This window comes from Battus philenor, unplaced genomic scaffold, assembly GCF_028537555.1.
Source record: "Battus philenor isolate CCGP_79_NKW_IND1 unplaced genomic scaffold, ilBatPhil1.0.hap1 SCAF_13, whole genome shotgun sequence".
Lineage (NCBI taxonomy): Eukaryota > Metazoa > Arthropoda > Insecta > Lepidoptera > Papilionidae > Battus > Battus philenor.
Window position 1 is genome coordinate 12,884,122 of NW_027181675.1, and position 20,752 is coordinate 12,904,873.

Below are 20,752 nucleotides of genomic sequence, written 5' to 3' on the forward strand. Positions count from 1 at the left end.
CGACATATAAGTAGTGATAAATATATCCTTTATTGTATGATAATTTTTAAATTTAATCTTACATAATTAGACGAAAATATTGGACGATAATAAATAATATTTAATTTTTTAAATTCCAAATATTCAATATCAGAGGAAAGATTTTAAGGATTTTTCATGTTTCAATTGTGTAAATATTCTAGAAATTTACCTACAGTTGATAATCATATAAGAATGTTTAGTAATAAAATTACACATATTTGTTATCCGATAGAGCATGAATAATGTTGGTTTGTAATGATATCTGTGTATTGGCCCATTTTACTTCGGTATATACAAGAGATTGGTTATAGGTGAAAAAGATAATGGAGGGAATGTTTAGCTCATTTATTGCGTATTAATGTATGATACATCCTATGAAATATTGATGGTTTCAGAAATAATAAATAAAGTAATAGTAAAATATTAAGAAAAAGCTCTATCTAAATACGTGCCTAAAATATAAATAAAAATAAAATAAAATTGAAATAGGTGTATAAGTCTTTTGCTAAAAAATGTGCTATTTATTTATCATCCTGTACATAAAATAAATATTCTAAATATGAAAAAAAATATAAAAGGTAGTTATTGATTAAATGTAATGATTTTTTTAAAACATGAACAAAATTTTACGTTACTTAACCCTAATTAGTCGTTAGTCCTCACGTGACAACGGTACTTTGTCGCCGCGGTCGTAAGTCACATAGGAAGTGACTAGACGAAACATGTCGAAACTCGTTCTATGTGCAATGCAGGCATTATTGTCTTATTAGTTAAATTTCGGTAACAGAGCAATTAACCTCTCCAGTTATATATCAATTATATCTCCAATTATTTTTTAATATATTGAGCCCAAAAATGAATAAAGAAAATTTTATGAATTTCGATAGTGATAGTGACAGTGAATGTTTTGAAAACAATTCTCAAAGTGATTTTAAAAATTCTAAGAGAAGAAGAATTATGCCTATAACTAATTCAAGTAAAGAAGAAAGTGATGTAGAAATAGAAAATGTTGATAGTTCCGACGATGATTGGATCGAAATCAAGAGTAATGATGATAGTCTCCCTACTATGATTCCTTTTACAAATATCAATCGACAATTTTTGGAAATATTCAGGAGCTTATAGATTATTTAAAAAAAAATTATTACTAGCGAACTCATAACGGAAATTATAACGCAAACATATATGCGTAGGAGCAAATTGCAAAGGATGAATTATGGCGCCAGATCAATTTAGCAAAATTTGAAAAACGTTTCGTATGAGGAAATGCTTGCTTTTTTTGATGTGATTTTGAATATGGGTACAACTATTTAAATGACATGAAAGATTATAAATATTTTGCGTTTTGTTTATTAAATCAAATTTGTTGTCGTTAAAACTAATTAACCCGACTCTCGTGATACAAAATTACAACGGCTGACATTATAAGTTTTACAAAGATACTCGTACAAAACGATATTCAAACTCATGTAGAAAAGTTTGCATAAAGTTATATCTAAGTATATTTATTATGCATACTAAAGACTTTATTAGATATATTTTAATTTATCTTTATAAGAAAATGGCTGAAAAATTCAAAAAAACTGCAATTAATTTCAGTTATGTAGAAAAGATATATAATTAAAGATTGAATCAAGATAAATATTTTGATTCAACCTTTCAAGACATATTTTCGAAGTTTAAAAAAGTGAAACCTCTGTTGGACATATTCAGCAATCCTTTCACGATTTTGGTTGAAAATGCGCCAGAGTCAATGCAGTGAGAAATTATCGACATTCAAAACGACCGAAATTTACGCAACAAATTCAACGAAGGAGACTTGCTGAACTTTTACCGCTGCATTGATAAAAATATGTACGAAGAGTGGCGTATAAACGCTCTGAAATGTGCCAGCTTATTTGGTTCTACCTATAAACGTGAACAAACTTTTTCAAAAAGGCTGTAAGCACTATGCAGTGCCACACTTCAAATTAATAAATTCTTTTTCAATTTTATTAAATTATTATCAATTCTTTATTGTCTTTAATTACCTATACTTCTGGCGGCCGGCCCGCCATCAGTTCATGATTTGCCCAAGTGACCCCTAGTCTTAATAAGTCTGTGCAACCATGGATTAGATGGAGAACTACATATTTTGCAAGTTGATGCTACAGGAAAACATAATGACTGCTTAGTATGTTAAAATCATAAGTTGCCTGGAGGAAGAAAAACAACATTTCTTCATGTTGGAGACTGTGTTAAAAAATATCATACATTAGGAACTTATAAATAATTATTTCAATCTCATATATGTGTAAAATAAATAAAAATAGATAATTTCTAACAAAAATGTTATTCTTACAATATTGATATTCTTTTGCATATTTACCGGAACTAGCTACAACCTAGCGAGAATCATGTGTAAAAAGCTATAATAACAAGAGTTAAATGGACAAAAACATGTCATATTATTACAGACATGTTACATGTTATTACAGACATCAATAATTGCAACTGGGCAAATTTAACAACCTTTCAACTATACCATGAGATTGGATTGGTGTTTAACAATTGCAAAAAACAGATCCATTTTCATAGAACCTTTTTAAGATATCTGAAGGTAGTTATTTACATATTTATTTAAATTATACTTTTATATTGTCATCAGTACTATCAAAATGCTGTCCTCTATTTGTTGTTGGACTTTTAGGTGAATGTGTCACCATTATCCTAAAATCAATGGAAGAGCTTGTTAAAAAACAGGTTAAAAAATTCAGCAACAAGGTAAACAGGAACAATCAAGACCAGCAGAAAAAGAGAATTTATGATGTGGATACTATTTAAATGACATGCATGTGAACACTTCTTAAGTTTCCTGAAATTTTTCTTATTCTGCAAACACTGTATAGTAACTGTTAATGTTTTTAAACCCAATGTTAGGAGAATTAAAACAATAATTAGAATGAAAAATACAAATTTATTTTTAACATCCTTTTATAAACAACATTTATTCCTTTAATCCCCTACCTATCCAATGAAAAACACGAAACAGGATACACAAACTGATAATTTTTCATTAGTAACATAAATTTCACATTACAACTGACTACAGTAAACAAACCACCATGTGTAAATAATTTTAATAGTGTCAACACTAGAGGAATATATCAAACCAAATATACCAAAGCAGAGAAAACATAGACTATTGCCAAAAAAATGCTAACTAGTGCCTTGTATTCAAGGCTAAAAAACAAAAACTCATTTGTCTCACATTCCATTTATAAAACAAATTTGCATAAAGCTATGTACATACAAAAATCATTATCCATTAGATCTATGAATTGTCTTTTTTATTTTATATAGAAGATAATAATTTGTGTATATAAACTTTTTTAATAAAATGATTTTCTGCTGTACAAAGATGCTCAGTAAGCAATATTTTCAATGCAAAGGCATTATTCACATTATTATTTGAGATTGAATATATAAATGCATATTTACTGTGTTATTTTATTGAGAAAGTTGATGCATATGTGAGACATAACAATTTTATATTAAAGACATAAAAATTTTATGTTGAAGTGGCAATGGATAATAAATAATAAGTGGCATGCGGTTCAAATGACTGCTAGGGCCTCATTCTTAAATGGACTGGCAGGTGCAACATAGGACATATAGACACAAAGTGGCAAAAGACAACCTTGGTCATAGGGAGATCCTAAGTATAGGCTGCTTTAGATTAGCCCTATTGCCATTCTATGATAAAGACAATGTCCAGACAATGTCTTGTGACTAAAATGAATGAATGGTGAATGAAACTGCATCTATAATTATTTAACCAAAACCATAAAACTTGAAACAAATTATGCACTGATCACTCATCCAATCTCTTACAATAATTCACTAAAATAAGTGAATAATTTTATACCATTTTTGGAACAAAGTCTCATTAGTGTTTTTCTTTTTGTTATATAAAATGGATATGATACACTGGCTCATAACAAAAGTAACTTTGGAAGATTATAATGTAAATAGATACTTAAATAGTTAAACAGAACTTAACCTACACACATTAAAAATAAGAAGCGCATGGACATTGCCACAAAATTAACATTTCAGCCTTTTAGTAAATGTAATCACACAAGACAAATACAACAAACACTATGATAAGACAAGATATAATTTTTGTTTTTTTAATAATGTTTTAAAGCATTTGTTCAGGAAAGCCTAAGGTAAGTGGATAACAATATTAATTCTTGGGAGTAATATAGTGTTTATAAATATTTTTTATAAATAGGTTATAAGTGTGTTATCTTTAATCATGGTTGAAAAAACTTTACTCATCTTTTTTATCTCCACTGGCGACAGTAATTTTTTTCTGTAGAACACTGTGCTCTTCTGCAAGCCTGTCATATTCTCTGTTCAGACTCTCAGCTTGAGACTTAACAGCTTCCTTGTCTTTTTTTTCTTTTGATAACTCCTTTTCAAGTTGCGAGATTTGGGATTTTAATTCTTCAATTTCCTTCTTATTCTTTTCGTCTCCTGAACCCTGTTGTTCTAGAAGCGACTTCGCAGCAACCGTGGCACTTTGTGCTTGACGAAGATTAGCTTCAGATGTAGCCAAAACAGTAGCTAATTCAGATATCAGTTGAATAAGACGACGGATGACGACGAGGAGAAATAGAGCGAACCCGGAAATATAAAAGTTCCTTTGAGCGCGGAACAATCGCATGTTACCTTGCATTTCAGCATCTAAATGTTGATGATCCGAAGACTCCAAATTCGAATACTTTTGCATTTCACGGATCGCATCTAGCAGGCATAGTACTAAAACTCCAATTAAAATGAGGAAATAAATTGATGCCTGTCCACTTATATATGCTAGGAACTTTGATTTGAAAAACTTCTGCCATTTCGAAGGGCTTGCAATAGGCAAAGTTAAAAGAAGCACAAATGCAATTTCGGCGTACAAAAATGACGCAATTATGGTCCACTGCAGACTCATGTTGAATTATAATATTTAACTCTTTGCGACGTGCACCTTGCTCGGGTAAAACAAACTAAAATGATAAGAATTTATAAAAATTGTGAAACTACCGATACGAAAATATCTGTGACTCATAAGAATACAAAGTCAAACATGACATACTGACGTGTTCTTAACCAAAAAAAAGTATGAGTAATGATACCATTATTTCATGGATAATTTTGATTGGTAAATTTTAATAAGACCTACGTGTAACAGTAACGCGAAGTGTGAGTATTACAACCGTTTTGTTAAAATAATAAAATATTGTTTGTTATGAAAAAATTAACAAGAAATCTCTATATCTGTATACTTTATGCAAGAAATGTATTTAACTTATTTATTTTATTAAAACTTTTGTAAATATTAAGAAGCTATAATTATATCCATCAATAAATAATCATTTTTAATTTTTAATTTTATTGTTACAGCTTCCAGATTTTTGAAGTCTGATGAAAATTCGTTTTCCGTTTTTCACTAAATTTATTTCAGAAAATCATTGAATCAATTAAGCAGTTGCATTTTTAAATAAAAAAAAAACAAACGTTTTATCGAAGTATTTACACTTATTTAAATAAACAACATTTTTTGGTTTAATTTTTGTAACAATTCTGTTTTAATTGTAGCGGAGAGTTAACGTCAATGTGACATTTTATTTGGTAGTAAATTGACGTCATCTTAGTATAAAGAAAGAAGGCGATTAATGCTATTAGTTAAGTGAGTAATAGACGGACGAACATTCTACTAGCATTTATTATGGCAGACCCAAAATATGAAAACCTCCCTGGTATAGTAAGTGTTATGATAGAAGTTACATTGGGAAAAATCGATTTTGTAACCTTATTAATGCTGAATAATTTTTGTAAAGGCTTACGATCAACCCGATGTGTACGAAACCGGTGACCTGCCTGAGGCTGATCAACCCGAACCATATGAGGAAGAAGAAAACGACAGCATCGAACAGCTTCATCTATCTGTAAAAGATTCATTCAATAAATTTAAAGGAAAATTTTTAACGGGAAACGTTGATTTTTCTGACCGATTAAGTAGAAAAACAAGAATTGGTTATAGGTATGTTTTCATAACAACATCAATACAACATTAATTTAATATTAAATAACCTAAATTTTACTTTATCCTCTGCTAGTCTACAGTTTGAAATTTACCCGAAATTTAGAAATGCGGTAAAGTGTACTTAAAACCATTTATGGTTTGGTTGTATCTGTGAATGAATTTGCAGGTTTTAATCCCTTTTCATATTTATGTGTGCCAACATTTCCTAGAAATATTGTGTTAAAAAATTCTATAAGAATACAAAAAGAAGTGCGTATATATAGCATATATTCTTAATAATTTAATATAGATTATTAAGAAAATGTTGCGGGAATTTTGATGCAACTATTAACTAATTTCATTTTTCCCTACTTTTATAGTACAATATAATAATTAATAAAATAAATTGACAAACACTTTTTTTTTTTGGAAGATAATCAAAAAGATCTGTTGTGCAGGTTGTCCATAAATGGTAATATCTGAAGTCAAGCTGAAATTGGGTCATAGGAAACATAGTGGCTAATGCCAGAAAATTAATTTAACTAAATAATGTCACAGACTTTTTTGTTGGTTAAAATTGAATGTAGTAATTATTTTTAGTATAAGATTTGAGAAAAGATGCAGTCTTTCAAACTTGGGCTTAAGTAGCACTTTGGTTTTCTTACAGAAAGGTTTAATAAAGGTTACAGCAATAATGAGAAATAAAAAGAAAGGAAAATATTTGAAAATAATTTCTTTTTTTAATTTCAGATGATTTTAAAAATAAGGTTTTTCTAATGTTTTATGAGGTATGCCCTATTACTCAATTTCAACTAGACAATGTTTAGTGGATAGCTCTGTATACTTCTATAAAATTGATTTTTTTTTATAATTTTCTCACCATATAATTTAATTTGTATGTAAATTTATATCTCTGTGTATATAAGTTACAATCATTTGCATAATACATGTGTTTTTCTTTTTCTTTGATAATTGATGTATCCTATTCCTCTTGTTATACACTAATGTTTATGTATTCACCTTGTTCAAGGTAACATATTTCGTAGATGGGATTGATAAGCTATTACATAAATATGCTGTTTGCTATAACAGAAATCTTTCTATAACCTGCTGAATTATTAAAGTCAGTCTAAAGAGAACATTTTTGCATCAGGATGATCATTTAAAATTAGATTTTGTAGGGAGAAGAGTATGGTTTGTGAAAGTGAACACCAATGTATTGCAAGGAGGGCTCACTAAATTAGCTTCATGAGTCATTAGACCCGAGCACTGTACTTGACCTCTCCCCCTACAACACAGTGGATCTGGTACCCACACAGTGAATGCATGGAATGCTCAGAAATAATGTCTAAGTCTCTAGCATTATGTAATTTTCTTAACAGGGCTGGTGAATGGGAGTTAGCAGCAGAAGGAGAGCCAGAGACACCCCTGGAGAGATACAACAGACTCCGCTGTGAATTCTCCGAGTTATTGGAGCAGGTCACAGAGCAGCGAGATAAAGCAACTGAAAGTGAAAGGGTATTTATTTTGATTTGTATATAAGAAGCAAATCTAGGGCATAAAGCTATATGCCAGGATAGTGCGAGCCATTTTTCGAAATTTAACTTTTTTCGAGCTGTAAGTGAATACGCATTTTAAACACGCAAAAGAAAGTTTTTTCAAAATCACATTTATTGAAATTATTTAAACAAAAGTACAAACTATATATGTTGAAGTTAGATATAATAGCATCAATATGAGACTGCACTCCTAATAATACTACTACTATATAAATATATGTACAGATATATATATGTTATAGTTATAATGTGTGTGATTCAACAGTCATAAATGTAACGACCATAAATTTATACCATAATTTCAGGAAGAACATATTAAATTGGCAGCTCAAATTAACTCAACCAAGAAGCTTCTAGAAGAGTTGAAGTTAGAAGAAGGAGAGCAGATAGATCCGAAAGCTGAGAAACTGAGGTAGTGTTGATTTAAATTATTTAACTTTGAAGACCGTATATGATTCCATTGGTTGATATTAAGCAATGGGATCATACATTGTTATAATACATTGGGGCCATATAAATCACTCAAATTACCTTCTACTCATTTATATTTATGTATAAATGACTTTGATGATAATACCGGGCTAGGAGATGTTTCATCAAAATTAATTGTGATATTGAAAAAAGTTCAAGGAAGTTATTTTAAAATTATTTCATATAGATATTTAGCCAATGCCTTCATATACATTGTTGTTCTGCTTGAGATAGAACAGCTAAAGAGCTCTTGCAATTTGTTTTTGTGAACCAATGTTATTAATAGCAATATATTTCATCATAATGAGTGAAAACTAATTAAAAGATTGTTACATCAGTGTATAACAGAGATATACATATGTCTGTTACAAAATATTCAAATTAATATTGTTCCATCCCATAGACACCCACTTCATGTTCACCGCCTACTTCAAAGATATCTATGAGGGGATACACAACAATTGCCAGTTTTAGCCAATGGGTTGGCAATTGCAGTGTGGTTCTCTCCTCTGTTCCTCTTTTAAAAATTAATATATCGAATTATAATCCAAGTTGACTACATTGACAATTTTATAGCTCTGCATAGAATCCCATAACTGAACACTGTTGGTATGGTATGGTTGGTTAAACATTGATTGGAAAATAATTTTGAATACATTCCCATAGTTTCACCAAAAGACGTTGAAGACGACAATGGATTATAGCCTGTAGGAATCCGGAATAACCCTTTCATTGTCTCCGCAGTGGAGGGGTCCCCCATTCAGGATATTCTTAGGAACAAAAAGAAGAAAAATTCCATGGCAGTGTAAATTTTTGCCTGTCTAGGAAAAGACAATGTTCCTTTTAAAAAAGGGTATTATTATGAGACACATAAATATATGGATTTGCTTTAATCAATGGCATTTATTTTTTAAAATCCGTGACATATTGTTCATATTAATTTTCTGAAGCTAGCCTCTACATGCCCTGTTATTTTATTTCAGTTTAGCCGATTTATGTTGATATTTATAGCCATTCTATATATTAGTGGAATATATGTGACTGTGTGTTTAAAGATATCAAATATTTTGCAGAGAATATTTGGTGACAAGCGGAAAAAAGAAACAAGGTGAACTGGCCACAGCACATCTCAAGTTGAAACCGGAAGTGAATCTCGCACAGACGACACGTATAGCGCAGTTAGAACACAGGTATTTTATATTAACTATGCTGGCCAATTTTATATTTCTTATATAATCTGTGAGTGTTTTATTTAAAATATCATCTGCTACCTTCTGTTTAATCGAAGGTTAAATTTTTAATTTGAATTTTGGAATAGTTATTAATAATCAATATTGTAAATGAGTGTATATTTGTTATAGAAAAAGAATGAAATCGACCAATTGTTCACATAGTATTAAGAAGTATGTAACATAACATACAAGTAATTACATTCTGCTGTTAAATATTGAATGTGTCACAACTAAAACCTGGCTTATACATAAACTGGTCAAAACAAGTAAACACATACAAGTAAATAACAAGCTTCTGCTCTACCAAAATTAATTATATGTTATTTATTAACACTTTTACCACAGTAAGAACACAGGTATTTTTGCCACTGCCGCGACTTGTTTGGTATCATCATCTCACCGTTTTTGTGGTTTGCCTCTCTTCCTGTTACCTTTCTTGGGGTACCAGCTATTTTGATTCTTTTATCACTGCCCCTTATCATTAGCCCCACCCATCACCAATTAAATTTCCTTATTTTTAATGTAAAATTGATTGGTTATGATTTGACTCAGGTGACGTTTATGAATTTCCTGTGTTTATGCCCATTATTCGCAACCATTTCATATAGTTAGATTATATTTATATGTAATTTTATTATTACTTTGTTGTCATTGATCGTTTATGGGGAGTTCTAAACTAAATTTTGCATAATAGAGAGGGACAATTGAAAATAATAACAAACCTCTCACAGTCATCTGATTCCGTTTTTTTTTGTGGTTAAGGCATGGACTCATTTATATAACTTATTTAACTGAAATGCGGTTATCATTGTTTGAACAACAGACACCCTCGATCTGTATAACAATAACGCCGGTAGCCAACTTAGAACAGCTTGGCTGAACTGAATTTCCTCAAGGCTCTAGGACCGCTTAAGTATAATAACATTAATCGTATTAAAAGTATAATAGTTTTTCCTCAGTTTTAACAGTATGTTTTTTTATTAAGGTTACATAAATTGGAGCAAGCTGCAGGAGTGAGGGATGAAGAGGCATTCCGCAGACTGCAAGCTGCAACAGGAGAGGTATTTTCATATTTTTATTTAATTAATACATCTATTTTTAGCACGGGTCGGTTTTTAAAATAGAATTGTGCTTTATTATCCTAGGTAGAGGGTTCAATTTCCTACAGACACAAAATTTGCACATTAAACGGTGAAAAAATTACTTTTATCAATATTTAGTTAAAATTTCATAAAACATTGCAAAAAAATTAAAAAAAGCTGGAACAGAGGTTTCGAGATGTATTACATGCGTTGAAATACAGACTTGACTTCTAAGTATTCAATGGATTCATCTTGCCAGGTCCATTGTGTTGTAGGGAGATGAAGGTTAATGAACCTTATAGTAGGCTTGGGTGGCCTTTTAACAATGCTAACTTTTAAACTTTAACTGTTTAATTTTGGTTTGAACATCTTTTTCTGTCTGCCTAATTATTATCCAGGTAAGGCCAGTATACTCGACATAAACAGGGTAAACATTTATGTTGTTTTGTAGTTTAAATGTTGCAGGTTGGTTTTTAAAATGTACAATTTCTAAAAGATTGCCCTTTATATTACAGTAAATTCGTTTAATAATAATACGAATGCCAATTTTTATATCCATACGACGAGTTTACTCGACATTCCATAAAAAAACAGTTTCGCTCTGACGAGTATACTCGACATTAACAGTTAACAGGTTAACACGCCTAAATCGTTCAACATGTTAAAGAAATATTATGCCGTCACACCTCTTACTTCTATCTTCACTGTATACAAATTTATTTCTAGTTATTTCATTGATAGTTCTTAATACTTGTTCATTATCATCATTCATTCTAATCATGTAGATTTTGTGTATAATTCATTTTTACTATAGCAATTATTACTTATTCCATTAATACTACATGTTTGAAAGTTCTTGTAAATGACATTAAATCATGTCTAGGTGTCACTGTCATATCTCCTTTTCATTATTGTATAATCCAACTAAACTAGGCATGTGTGGTAGATTTACTTAATTAACATTGTATATGTGTAACATGTTTATTAAGTGAAGGACATAGAACCACCTGAAAAGTCTGTGCTAGCAAAATGCTATATTATCCTATTAAGTGTAGAACATTAACCGCTGGACATGTGTCTCCCCAATAGACCAGCATCCAGTGCCTTTAAATTACCTCGATCTACCTCCTGCCTACATCTCGCTCCTACCTTCTTGCACCTCGCTCCTACCTTCTTACATCTCGCTCCTAACTTCATACATCACACTCCTTCCTTCATACATCTCACGCCTACCTTCTTACATCTCACGCCTACCTTCTTACATCTCGTTCCTACCTTCTTATGTCTTAGTCCCATCTTCTTACGTCTCGCTCTTATTCGCTGGAGACAAAAGTACAAAACTAAATTCATATCAGATCACATTTCGGTTATGCGTAAAATTCTTGCTGTTTCAAAAACATATATAAACATTATTTTGAGATATTATATTGTTATCAGGCCACATTGTGTGGTGCAGCGGCGACTCTTGCCGCCCGTGCTTCACTATTGCGCCCCGCAGAGCTGGCAGCTGCAGATGCTCGTCTAGCTTCACTACTCGCTAACCTCGACACGCTGCGAGCTGCCATCAAGCCTAGCAACCCTGAAATGGAAGCCAAGGTAAAGTATCTTAGAGAAAAACTTCGTTAATATGACGGCTCATATTTAATGGAAATCAGGCGTTACCTTGCGGACGTCCATCCTAAGTAAGAAAAGGACCAACATTTAGACGGACTGAGCTCACTCTGTGTTTGGCACTATTCGGTGTAACATAACTCCGGAAGATGCCCCGTGGAGGGGTGACACACGTGTTGAGTAATTTGGCGGTGGCGGTTGTGTGGTTGGCATTGTTTGTCGCATACGCATTTATCAGCGGGCTGGCGGGCGGTGCACTTTATTGCACGACTACCACTGCATGTGCGGAAGTGGCTAAATATTGGTCCTTTTCTTACTTATGACGGCTCATAGTTAATAATAATATAGAAACGAAGGGATACAACCAATAATTATACAGACCTCAATTCGTACCTCATTGGCAAGCCCACAGCTGCTGATTAAAATTTTAATATCTTTACCTTTTTGTCTTATTTTTTTTTAATTATTTTAGGGAATCCAATTTTAAATTGTAGGTTATTAAATAAAAAATATTAAAATACCGTTACAGCATAATAGCTTTTTTCATATAGCAATGTTAATAGCTTAGAAATATACAATATTAAATTATAGTTAATTATCTGTTCAGGTTAACGAACTTCACAAGCTACTCATGCAGATCGACGGAATATCTCACTCTGAGATCCTGGAGCGAATGGAGGCGCTAGAAGCACTACATAACCAAGGTATGTATGGCCCTACTTACTTGGCCCCTATTTTTGAGGGTTTCTTGTTTTCTTCTAACATGGTAAAGTATTTCATCATCATCATTTTTATTATAATTCATTGAACATTATAATTGTCATACGCCGCTCTCTGCCTTTCTTAATATATCTCAATAATTTCTCTTCACAATGTCTTGCATTGCTTTTCTTACCTATCTGACTGTTATATTCTATTTCCAGCAAGCAACTTTGGCAAATCTCTCACAGAACTAGAGACTTTGCAAAGCACCGTTGCATGTGGTGTCCAGAACAACAAGGAACTGCTCCAAGGTGTCCAGGAAGTGTTCGCACATAACGTGGACTGCCTCCAGAAGGAGATCAAAAAGCTGGATGAGAGGATCACCAAGTTGGCTGCAGTCTGATGATTTTGATAGTTTAAGAAATGTGCTTTAATTTTATATGTACTAATGAAGGTCTGTCTCTGTAGACAAATTATTTATATGAAGACTGTTGCGTTTAAGTTATTAATTTATGAATAACAATAAATGAATACTGGGAAGTGAATTTTGGCAAGTATCAAGAATACTTAGGAGTACAAGTGATCTTGATATACAACTTGCACTGCTTCTATACTGCACTGCTTCTATAATCATCTGCATCACTATGTACAGATGAATGTTTCCAATATAATGGTATTTTATGTTATATCCTATTAGTAAATTTACTAAGTATAATAAATTGGCAGCATATATATAAGCATCCAGATATACGGTAAAGGGCAATGATCACCATATGATGATAAAATTCTTAGTGCATATAACAAACCTAACCAATATAACAAAAATATTTCTACAGCAAAAGCAGGCTAATGATCTTTTAAATTTTCAAATTACTTTTAAAATGTTGAAAATAATTCAGAGTGAATTTTTAGTGGTTTCTGTTGGTCTTTACTTTGAGTTTTTTATCTATGATACTTAAAAGATACTTTTTTTTATTGTCCATTATCTTCTTTAATAGATATATGGTCATAGATGTTCGAACTTGCTAGGTAAGTTTTTCTCAAGCATTGACACACAATGTGTCAAACTCAATTGCTAACTTTGACCAAATAAACAAAACTTTAGGTGAGCCGCAAAATAATAAATAAATGTTTATAGATTATTTTTAATTTTAACTACTTTAGAATAAAAATATATATATAAATATAAAGTTAAATTATTGTTAACATCCTAATACTTGACACTCACTTTCAAAATTAACCCCACGGATATATTGACGGGACCTTAAATATATATATTGGAGGTCGCGAGTTTGAAACCTCTTGTTTTACACCAGCTATTTTCACATCACTATTGAATTTAATAAGAAAAAAACAATTTGGAAAGAATGCGTTATCCTCAATTTATGTGCAATTTCAATTCAACTTATTAAAAAGAATGAAGTATATACTCGCTAAACATGTGGAGTTGCAATAAATATCTCGTGTGATTATAAAAAGATACAAAATTTAAGTGATTTAAAAATGATTTCATGAAAAATTTGAAGAGAGGTTTTATAATAGACAATGGATTTATTCTTCACAAGTCTACATAGAAATTGGCCTTCAATAGTATACGCTTCTGGCGTGAAATCCATGAACTTTTGTAAAGTTATGTATTTCATAACACGTGCTTTTGATTTGTATATGTAAATGAAACTATGGTTCGACTCAAATTGGTAACTATGAAAATAATATTCTATCCTTAATTTAAAAGGGATATACTAAAATAAATTCATGCATCTTTGGTGATGCTAGGCGACTAGAAATAAATAACCTTTTCTGTTTCAAAATATGTTTCAATAATGGAAAATTTATTCTAAAAGTTTAATACAGTTAGCTCGAGGCTTACTAGGTTTTTAAGAATTTTGTATTTCTATTGTAAATAGCAAATTCTTAACGGATGTCATCTAAGTTGGTTTAACCAAGTTGTCTATTTACTTTGCCAAGTAACAGAAGGCAAGAAGTTGGAAGAAATATCTTCTGTGTCATTTAAAAGAAGTAAAATATTTTTAATTTAAAATCCCGAGTGTGGTAGCACTGTAATATAAAGGTTCATATTACTTAGAATTGTGTTAATTCCCAGACCATTTTTGTTAATTTATGATTGCAAATATTCAGTTCTCACTGCCATACATTTCGTATTATCACTGCAATTTGTAAAATCAGCGACGAAACGTTCTGTGTTACAAATAATATGATAATTCTATGTTATCTTCAATTGGTGCACCAATTCTCAATCTTTTACTTTGATATATATTTATAATATCTGAATGTGAGGCGGATAAATAAACAGAGCCACTCTTGATGATATATTGATAGTATTGAGGAACCGGAAAGTAATGTCGTTTCTGTTGACATATTTTACAAAAAAAAAACCGATTGAATTTTACCGCTCCGGCATTGAAAATTGTATACTAGATGGCAAAAGGTTGTTAATAACGAAGGTGAATATATCGTTGATTAGAAATAAAAATTTGTTAAAAATGAAGTTCTGTAAATTTAACTTGAGAAAGCGACATTACTTTCCGGTCCTCCCCAAAATATTTTAAATCAGTATTTAACAAAATATCTAAAGTAAACGTTGTTGGAAGCTATAAAAATGTTAATTCATCTTAAATTATTTACCGGTTAAAAATTGTAGAGCACATCACTAATATGGCGGATATTTCATTCTTAAAAATAAAAAATTTAAATTAACTGATATTAAAATGATCTTGCAAAACATATGTTAAGTATTAAAATGGTTAATTAGCTTTTACCTGTTAATGGTTATAACACATTTTCTTTCGAGTTTATATATAACGTAATTGTGAAAATTGCGTGGTACAGACAGCTTGTAAGATAATTTATTTTAAATAAAGCAACTGTGTAGCTGATAAATGTTTTGGGTATTGCTTATTTTTCACCCCCATTGTACACCAAAAACTAGGTTGGTGGTCCATAAAATAAAAATTTAGAATATTGGGATTTCTAGTATTTTTTTAAAAAAAAACCTTACATTAACATATTAAAAAATTAAACTGAATTTAACGATTACAATTTAATTTCAAGGATTGTTTCTAGAGGTCGCAGCCGCTCAGTGTTCATGTGCCAAGGTTATTTTCCATTATAACTGCCTACTTTCTCTGATATAAATTACTATTTGTTACGAAACTTCATTTGTGCTGATTGAATTCACATGGTTATGCATAGCATCGCATTTACAGATTAATAATTAAAAGTGCTTAAATATTCAGTTGCATATTTTAATAAATTTAGTTTTTTTGGCACTTAATTTCTAAAAAACAGGCTAAGAAGACCTGGACCAAACCATATCTAGGAGAGACGACAAACTTCACATTATTGTGAGGTAATTTAGAGGTTTAGTTTGTTTTAGTTACAATAGTGGAAGTTACTATTTGTGGGTAGCACAAGACCAATCATCATTGCAAACATTTAAGGAGGCCCATGTCTGGCAGTAGGCATCCATCAGCATCTGAGTACCCTTTCGGTTCATAGGTAAACAGCAAAAAATAAAAAAAAACGAATGTGGCATTACATAAGTAATGTATTTTTGTATTAAATGTACATCTTAGAACCTAAGCTTCTGGAAGAACCATTTGTTCTTCCCGCTCTTGTATCTCTCCTCGAAGCGCACGCGCGTGTTAAAACGGAGCTTCTTGCGTTTCACGGGGTCCTTGAGGTCCTTAGTGCTTAACTTTTCAAAGCTGAAGTCTACGGAATAGCGAGTAGGCATCAAGTGGTTGTAGTTAACGGCCTGAAAAGGAATAATAATGTAATAAGAATTTAAATAGCACCAATGCAATCAATATTCAATAACACATGTAACTTAAGTAATATCTAATGTAGCCAAAGCTTTATAAACCTTTTTCATTTCACAATTATGGAAGTTGTAGAATGAAAAACCTTGTATATATATATATATATGTATATATATATATATATATATATATATAAATAGTATGCTTCCAAATGCTCTCAATAAAAATATTGAATACCAAAGTCAAGTACACAATTGAAAAGAAGATTATACTAAACTATCGCTTTTATACTGAAAATATTTTGAAACTGAGGGAAAATTTCTCAAGAAGTTTGGTTGGTTTGATTAAGACCAACCACAAAGTAATATATTGCCACTTAGTTGCGAAAACCAGCAGAAGAAGACAGGGAAAAAACTACGAAAAAACCATTATTAATCATTCCATGAAACAACATAAAGTATAACAAGGAACTGCAGCACAATTTGTTTGAGAACAGACTTATTTAATTTATCCAAATCATTGCAAACATGGACTTTGACAATTATTTTATAGCTAGAAATATGAGTTAAATAAAATTAATAAAATGCAAACTCAAAAGGAAAAATAAAGGAAAGATAAGACCAATTTAACTTTACCACCAAAAATTTTTTAATATTTCCTTTTTCAATTGTATACTAATAGATACATTTTTTAAATGCAATGCATTAGATACCTCACTTGCATAAACAAGTATAGTTGTTACTCATCTCACTCTTAATTGCATTGTGGTTTTTTAACACAAAAATTATTCCATAATAAAGACCATTATTCCATAAAGACCAAAGGTACATGGTTTCACTTTAGCAATAGAAAAGAAACCTCCAAACTGGCCCTGCTCTGAGACACACATTTCCAAATAAAAATGGTTTGACTTTGCATCAATCATTAAAAAAGTTAAATGGATAAAAAAACTTAAAAAATATTTAAAATTAGCAATCCCTTATGGCAATTGGTTACTCAGTGAAATATGAAACAGTAGCAGACCTGCTTCTTCATTATATTATTATGTGTTACTTAATTTTGTCAAACAACATACTCTTTTCTTAAAGATTTTTGGTACTTTGTAGATTGTTGTTATCAACAACATGGTATTATTACCAAGTTTGACATTTGAATCTTGTTTACATTTAGGTAAGTACCTAAATCCATAAAGTATAGTTTAGACATATTTTAGGACGGAGATGTTAAACTTCAAAAATATTCCTATTGACAGATGATTATTTAACAAATTTCACTAATTTAGGAGTAATATTAGTGGGACCGAAAAGTAATGTCACTTTCTCAAATTAAATTGTCATGACTACATTTTTTACAAGTTTTTATTTCTTATTAAAAAATATATTCACCTTTGTTGTTTTTGCTACAACAACTTTTTGCTATTTAGTATAGAAATTTTAAAAAAAATCTATCAGTTTTTCTGTAAAATATATTGACAGAAATGTCATTACTTTCTGGTCCCTTTAATATTATTGTATTGTCAACATATGTCCAATAAGAATAATACACAAACATATCTCTGATATTTAACAAAGAGAGATAATGTATTAATGGCCATGAGGAGTAGTACATTCTACTGAAATCTATTAGTCTAATCATAAACATGCCACTAGTTTGCTAAAATAATTTATTAGAATGATAACTGAAACTAGTGAACATATATAACCTACTGTGATAAGACTAACATTTTAGAATCTTGGTTTAAGTCCAACATTAACTATTTGACTGGAACAGGTTAAAAGTAACAAAAACACGATTTCAAATGTGTTAACCTTTTGCTTCTAGAACCTTCAGTGTCCCCTAATATTGTAGGATTTCTCGATAGTTGAATTTAATAAATAATATGTGAAACAAGTTGTAATTTAGTTAAAGTTGTTTTTGGAAATTTATATGCAAATCTTACCTTGACGAAAGGCTTTATCTTGGAGCGTTTGTGTATTTTGTTTTTGCCCATCCTCTTGTGAACTTTCCTAGGGTATCTGTCGATGCCGGCGACGTAAGCGTGGCCGTACGGCTTTTCCGACGTGCCCTCATCGTAGTTTTTCACTACGATGGCTTTGCGACCCGCGTACCGGCCGCTCAGCACCAGCACCACCTTACCCGGCTTCATAATCTTACCCATCTTGGATGGATCTGCAACACACAAGAACTAACCTTAAACTTCGATACGTCAAACATAAATACAACCCGTGAACACATTAACACATCAACATCAAATTATTCGCACTTTATAGAGATTTTAAGTTTTTGTAACTTCCACAAAGCAAATTTAAAAAGAATCATAACAATTATTCTAACCAAATACACAATCACTTTACTATAGTACTATGAAAATAAATGTTACAGTTTTGACGAAATCAATCGCAGGTTGGTTTGTTTCTATTACGAATAATATCGTGATTAGATATTTCCTGAAAGAAGTTGTTCGTTCATAATGATTTTCTTAGATTATATTTAAAAAATTAGTAGAACTCACATTCCCATATACCTGTCGACAATAAAAAGACAGATACGAGCACAGACAACAAACACTAACAGATTATAGAATGCTTAAATAAATAAAATCGATTTGCAAAGAAGTTATATTACATCGATTTTTAATTTTTTCAATATTATTTTTAAATCATATTATTTTCTATTATACACATAGTGTAATAGTTATATTACTTCCAACACGAAAAAAATATAATTTTTATAAATAAAAACTATTGGGTTAATAATAAAACATAAACAATTTATTAATAATTTTATGCTGTGATAAACAGACGTTACAATATTTATCTACAACCAAAATTTGCTAAGTTGAGATTATGCTGGTTAAATGTCGAATTATCCTACCTTTCCCCAAATGCGTATATTTTTAAAAATCATTGGAATGTAGCGCATCGATATTTATATTTTAATATGTTATCTTTATTTTACTTGAGAAAAATACTCAAAGTGTCCTGTCGAAGAAAAGTACTGTAGGATACTTACCATATCCCTGGCCTATTAAGCATAAGCTATGTAGCTATACTTAATATAGAAGTATAATATAGGCCATGGATATGTTTTCGTACTCATGAGCAATTATACTTAATTTACTCGAGCCTACTTTGTCCGTAGTAACACTATTTATTGTATTGTTAGTTGCACAGCTTTTCCCTCAGTTTCTTGCCTTTTTAGGACTAAAGAATATTGGGAGCAGAGAGTGGTTCTCTACCCTAATTAAATAAAGCAATGTTGTGTGAAGTAAACACCTTGAATATTCCATGCAATTTTTTATATTTGTCAACGTTACATTACTATTTATATATCTGCGGGAATAATATTATGAACAGATCCAACAGTCGCGCAGTGCATAAGTTATTGTCCTATTGTAGTCGTTACTGGATATTCGTCGTCTGTGTTCAAAAGGGTTATTTGGCGCTAGTGAAAACCGCGGGTTAATAAGCGGCAGATAAAATATGAAGTTTCAAGTAACAGCGACATATTCCTTTCTTTTAAAGATTTGATTAAAGTTATGAAACTAAGAGATTTATATGATTATACGTCAAAAACCCAACTCGGCTACGGTGGATATGAATTTTGAATTTTGATTGCTAATTCCGGGCGGAAAGGAGGTAGACGACGAAGAGAGGACTCCTAGCATCAAGTGTTCGATTTGAAGCTATCATAACCAGGCATCGTTATTTAAAAGCTTGGCTGGTGTTGGCGTGGATAACTAAACAAGAGCTATGGAAGTCATCAACTCATTAAGGCAAAGGTCGGTAAAGATTCTTACGTGTTATATTAAAGCTTTTCTTTAGTTTAAATTCAAATGTTCATCATAATATTTATAAATTCCTTTCCAATTATTTATTATTAACTCGACATATTATGTGATGAAATCTTTGCAAACATTTTGATTTCAAATTGATTTCTAAAACTCAAAAGCAAATTTTAAAATAAGGCGTTAATTAAAAAAGAAATTAAAAAAAAACTATTAAACTTTGCTCATATGTCCATCTATGCGAAATTCTTTCGACCGCGCTTGTTAAAATATAGTAAGCAATTTACCCAAGATGAATATTTTTAATCCTTTTCTGAAAATGTGGTTGCAAAGCTGGATTAAGCATGAGCCTATTGGGCCCAGGAAGGCAAATTTGCTACGGTCAAAAATTTGTTTCGGAAAAAGATGAAAAATCGACATATGTGTTGCTCAGTGGAAAACAACAAA

At 31.0% G+C, this 20,752-nt stretch overlaps 3 protein-coding genes across 4 annotated transcripts; 1 reads left to right on the forward strand and 2 right to left on the reverse strand.

The window, feature by feature from the left end:
* Positions 1-2,957: 2,957 nt before the first annotated feature.
* LOC137933206 (B-cell receptor-associated protein 31) lies at positions 2,958-5,146 on the reverse strand. The gene has a single exon (XM_068777051.1). The coding sequence runs from the start codon at positions 5,003-5,005 to the stop codon at positions 4,337-4,339; it is 669 nt and encodes a 222-aa protein (XP_068633152.1). The 5' UTR covers positions 5,006-5,146; the 3' UTR covers positions 2,958-4,336.
* Positions 5,147-5,708: 562 nt separating this feature from the next.
* On the forward strand, positions 5,709-13,332 carry DCTN2-p50 (dynactin subunit 2). Its single transcript, XM_068777291.1, has 9 exons — positions 5,709-5,818; positions 5,895-6,097; positions 7,462-7,597; positions 7,944-8,050; positions 9,183-9,299; positions 10,327-10,402; positions 11,861-12,019; positions 12,642-12,738; positions 12,958-13,332. The coding sequence occupies exons 1-9, from the start codon at positions 5,783-5,785 to the stop codon at positions 13,137-13,139; spliced, it is 1,113 nt and encodes a 370-aa protein (XP_068633392.1). The 5' UTR covers positions 5,709-5,782; the 3' UTR covers positions 13,140-13,332.
* Positions 13,333-16,286: 2,954 nt separating this feature from the next.
* Positions 16,287-19,092, reverse strand: RpL27 (ribosomal protein L27). 2 transcript variants are annotated; one of them, XM_068777039.1, is made up of 3 exons: positions 19,031-19,092; positions 18,458-18,687; positions 16,287-16,514 (listed from the first exon to the last, which is right to left on the reverse strand). In XM_068777039.1, the coding sequence occupies exons 2-3, from the start codon at positions 18,674-18,676 to the stop codon at positions 16,329-16,331; spliced, it is 405 nt and encodes a 134-aa protein (XP_068633140.1). In that variant the 5' UTR covers positions 18,677-18,687; positions 19,031-19,092; the 3' UTR covers positions 16,287-16,328. The 2 variants fall into 2 exon arrangements, with proteins under 2 accessions (XP_068633140.1, XP_068633141.1); XM_068777040.1 differs by lacking the exon at positions 19,031-19,092 and adding an exon at positions 18,853-18,932.
* Between the last annotated feature and the right edge of the window lie 1,660 nt (positions 19,093-20,752).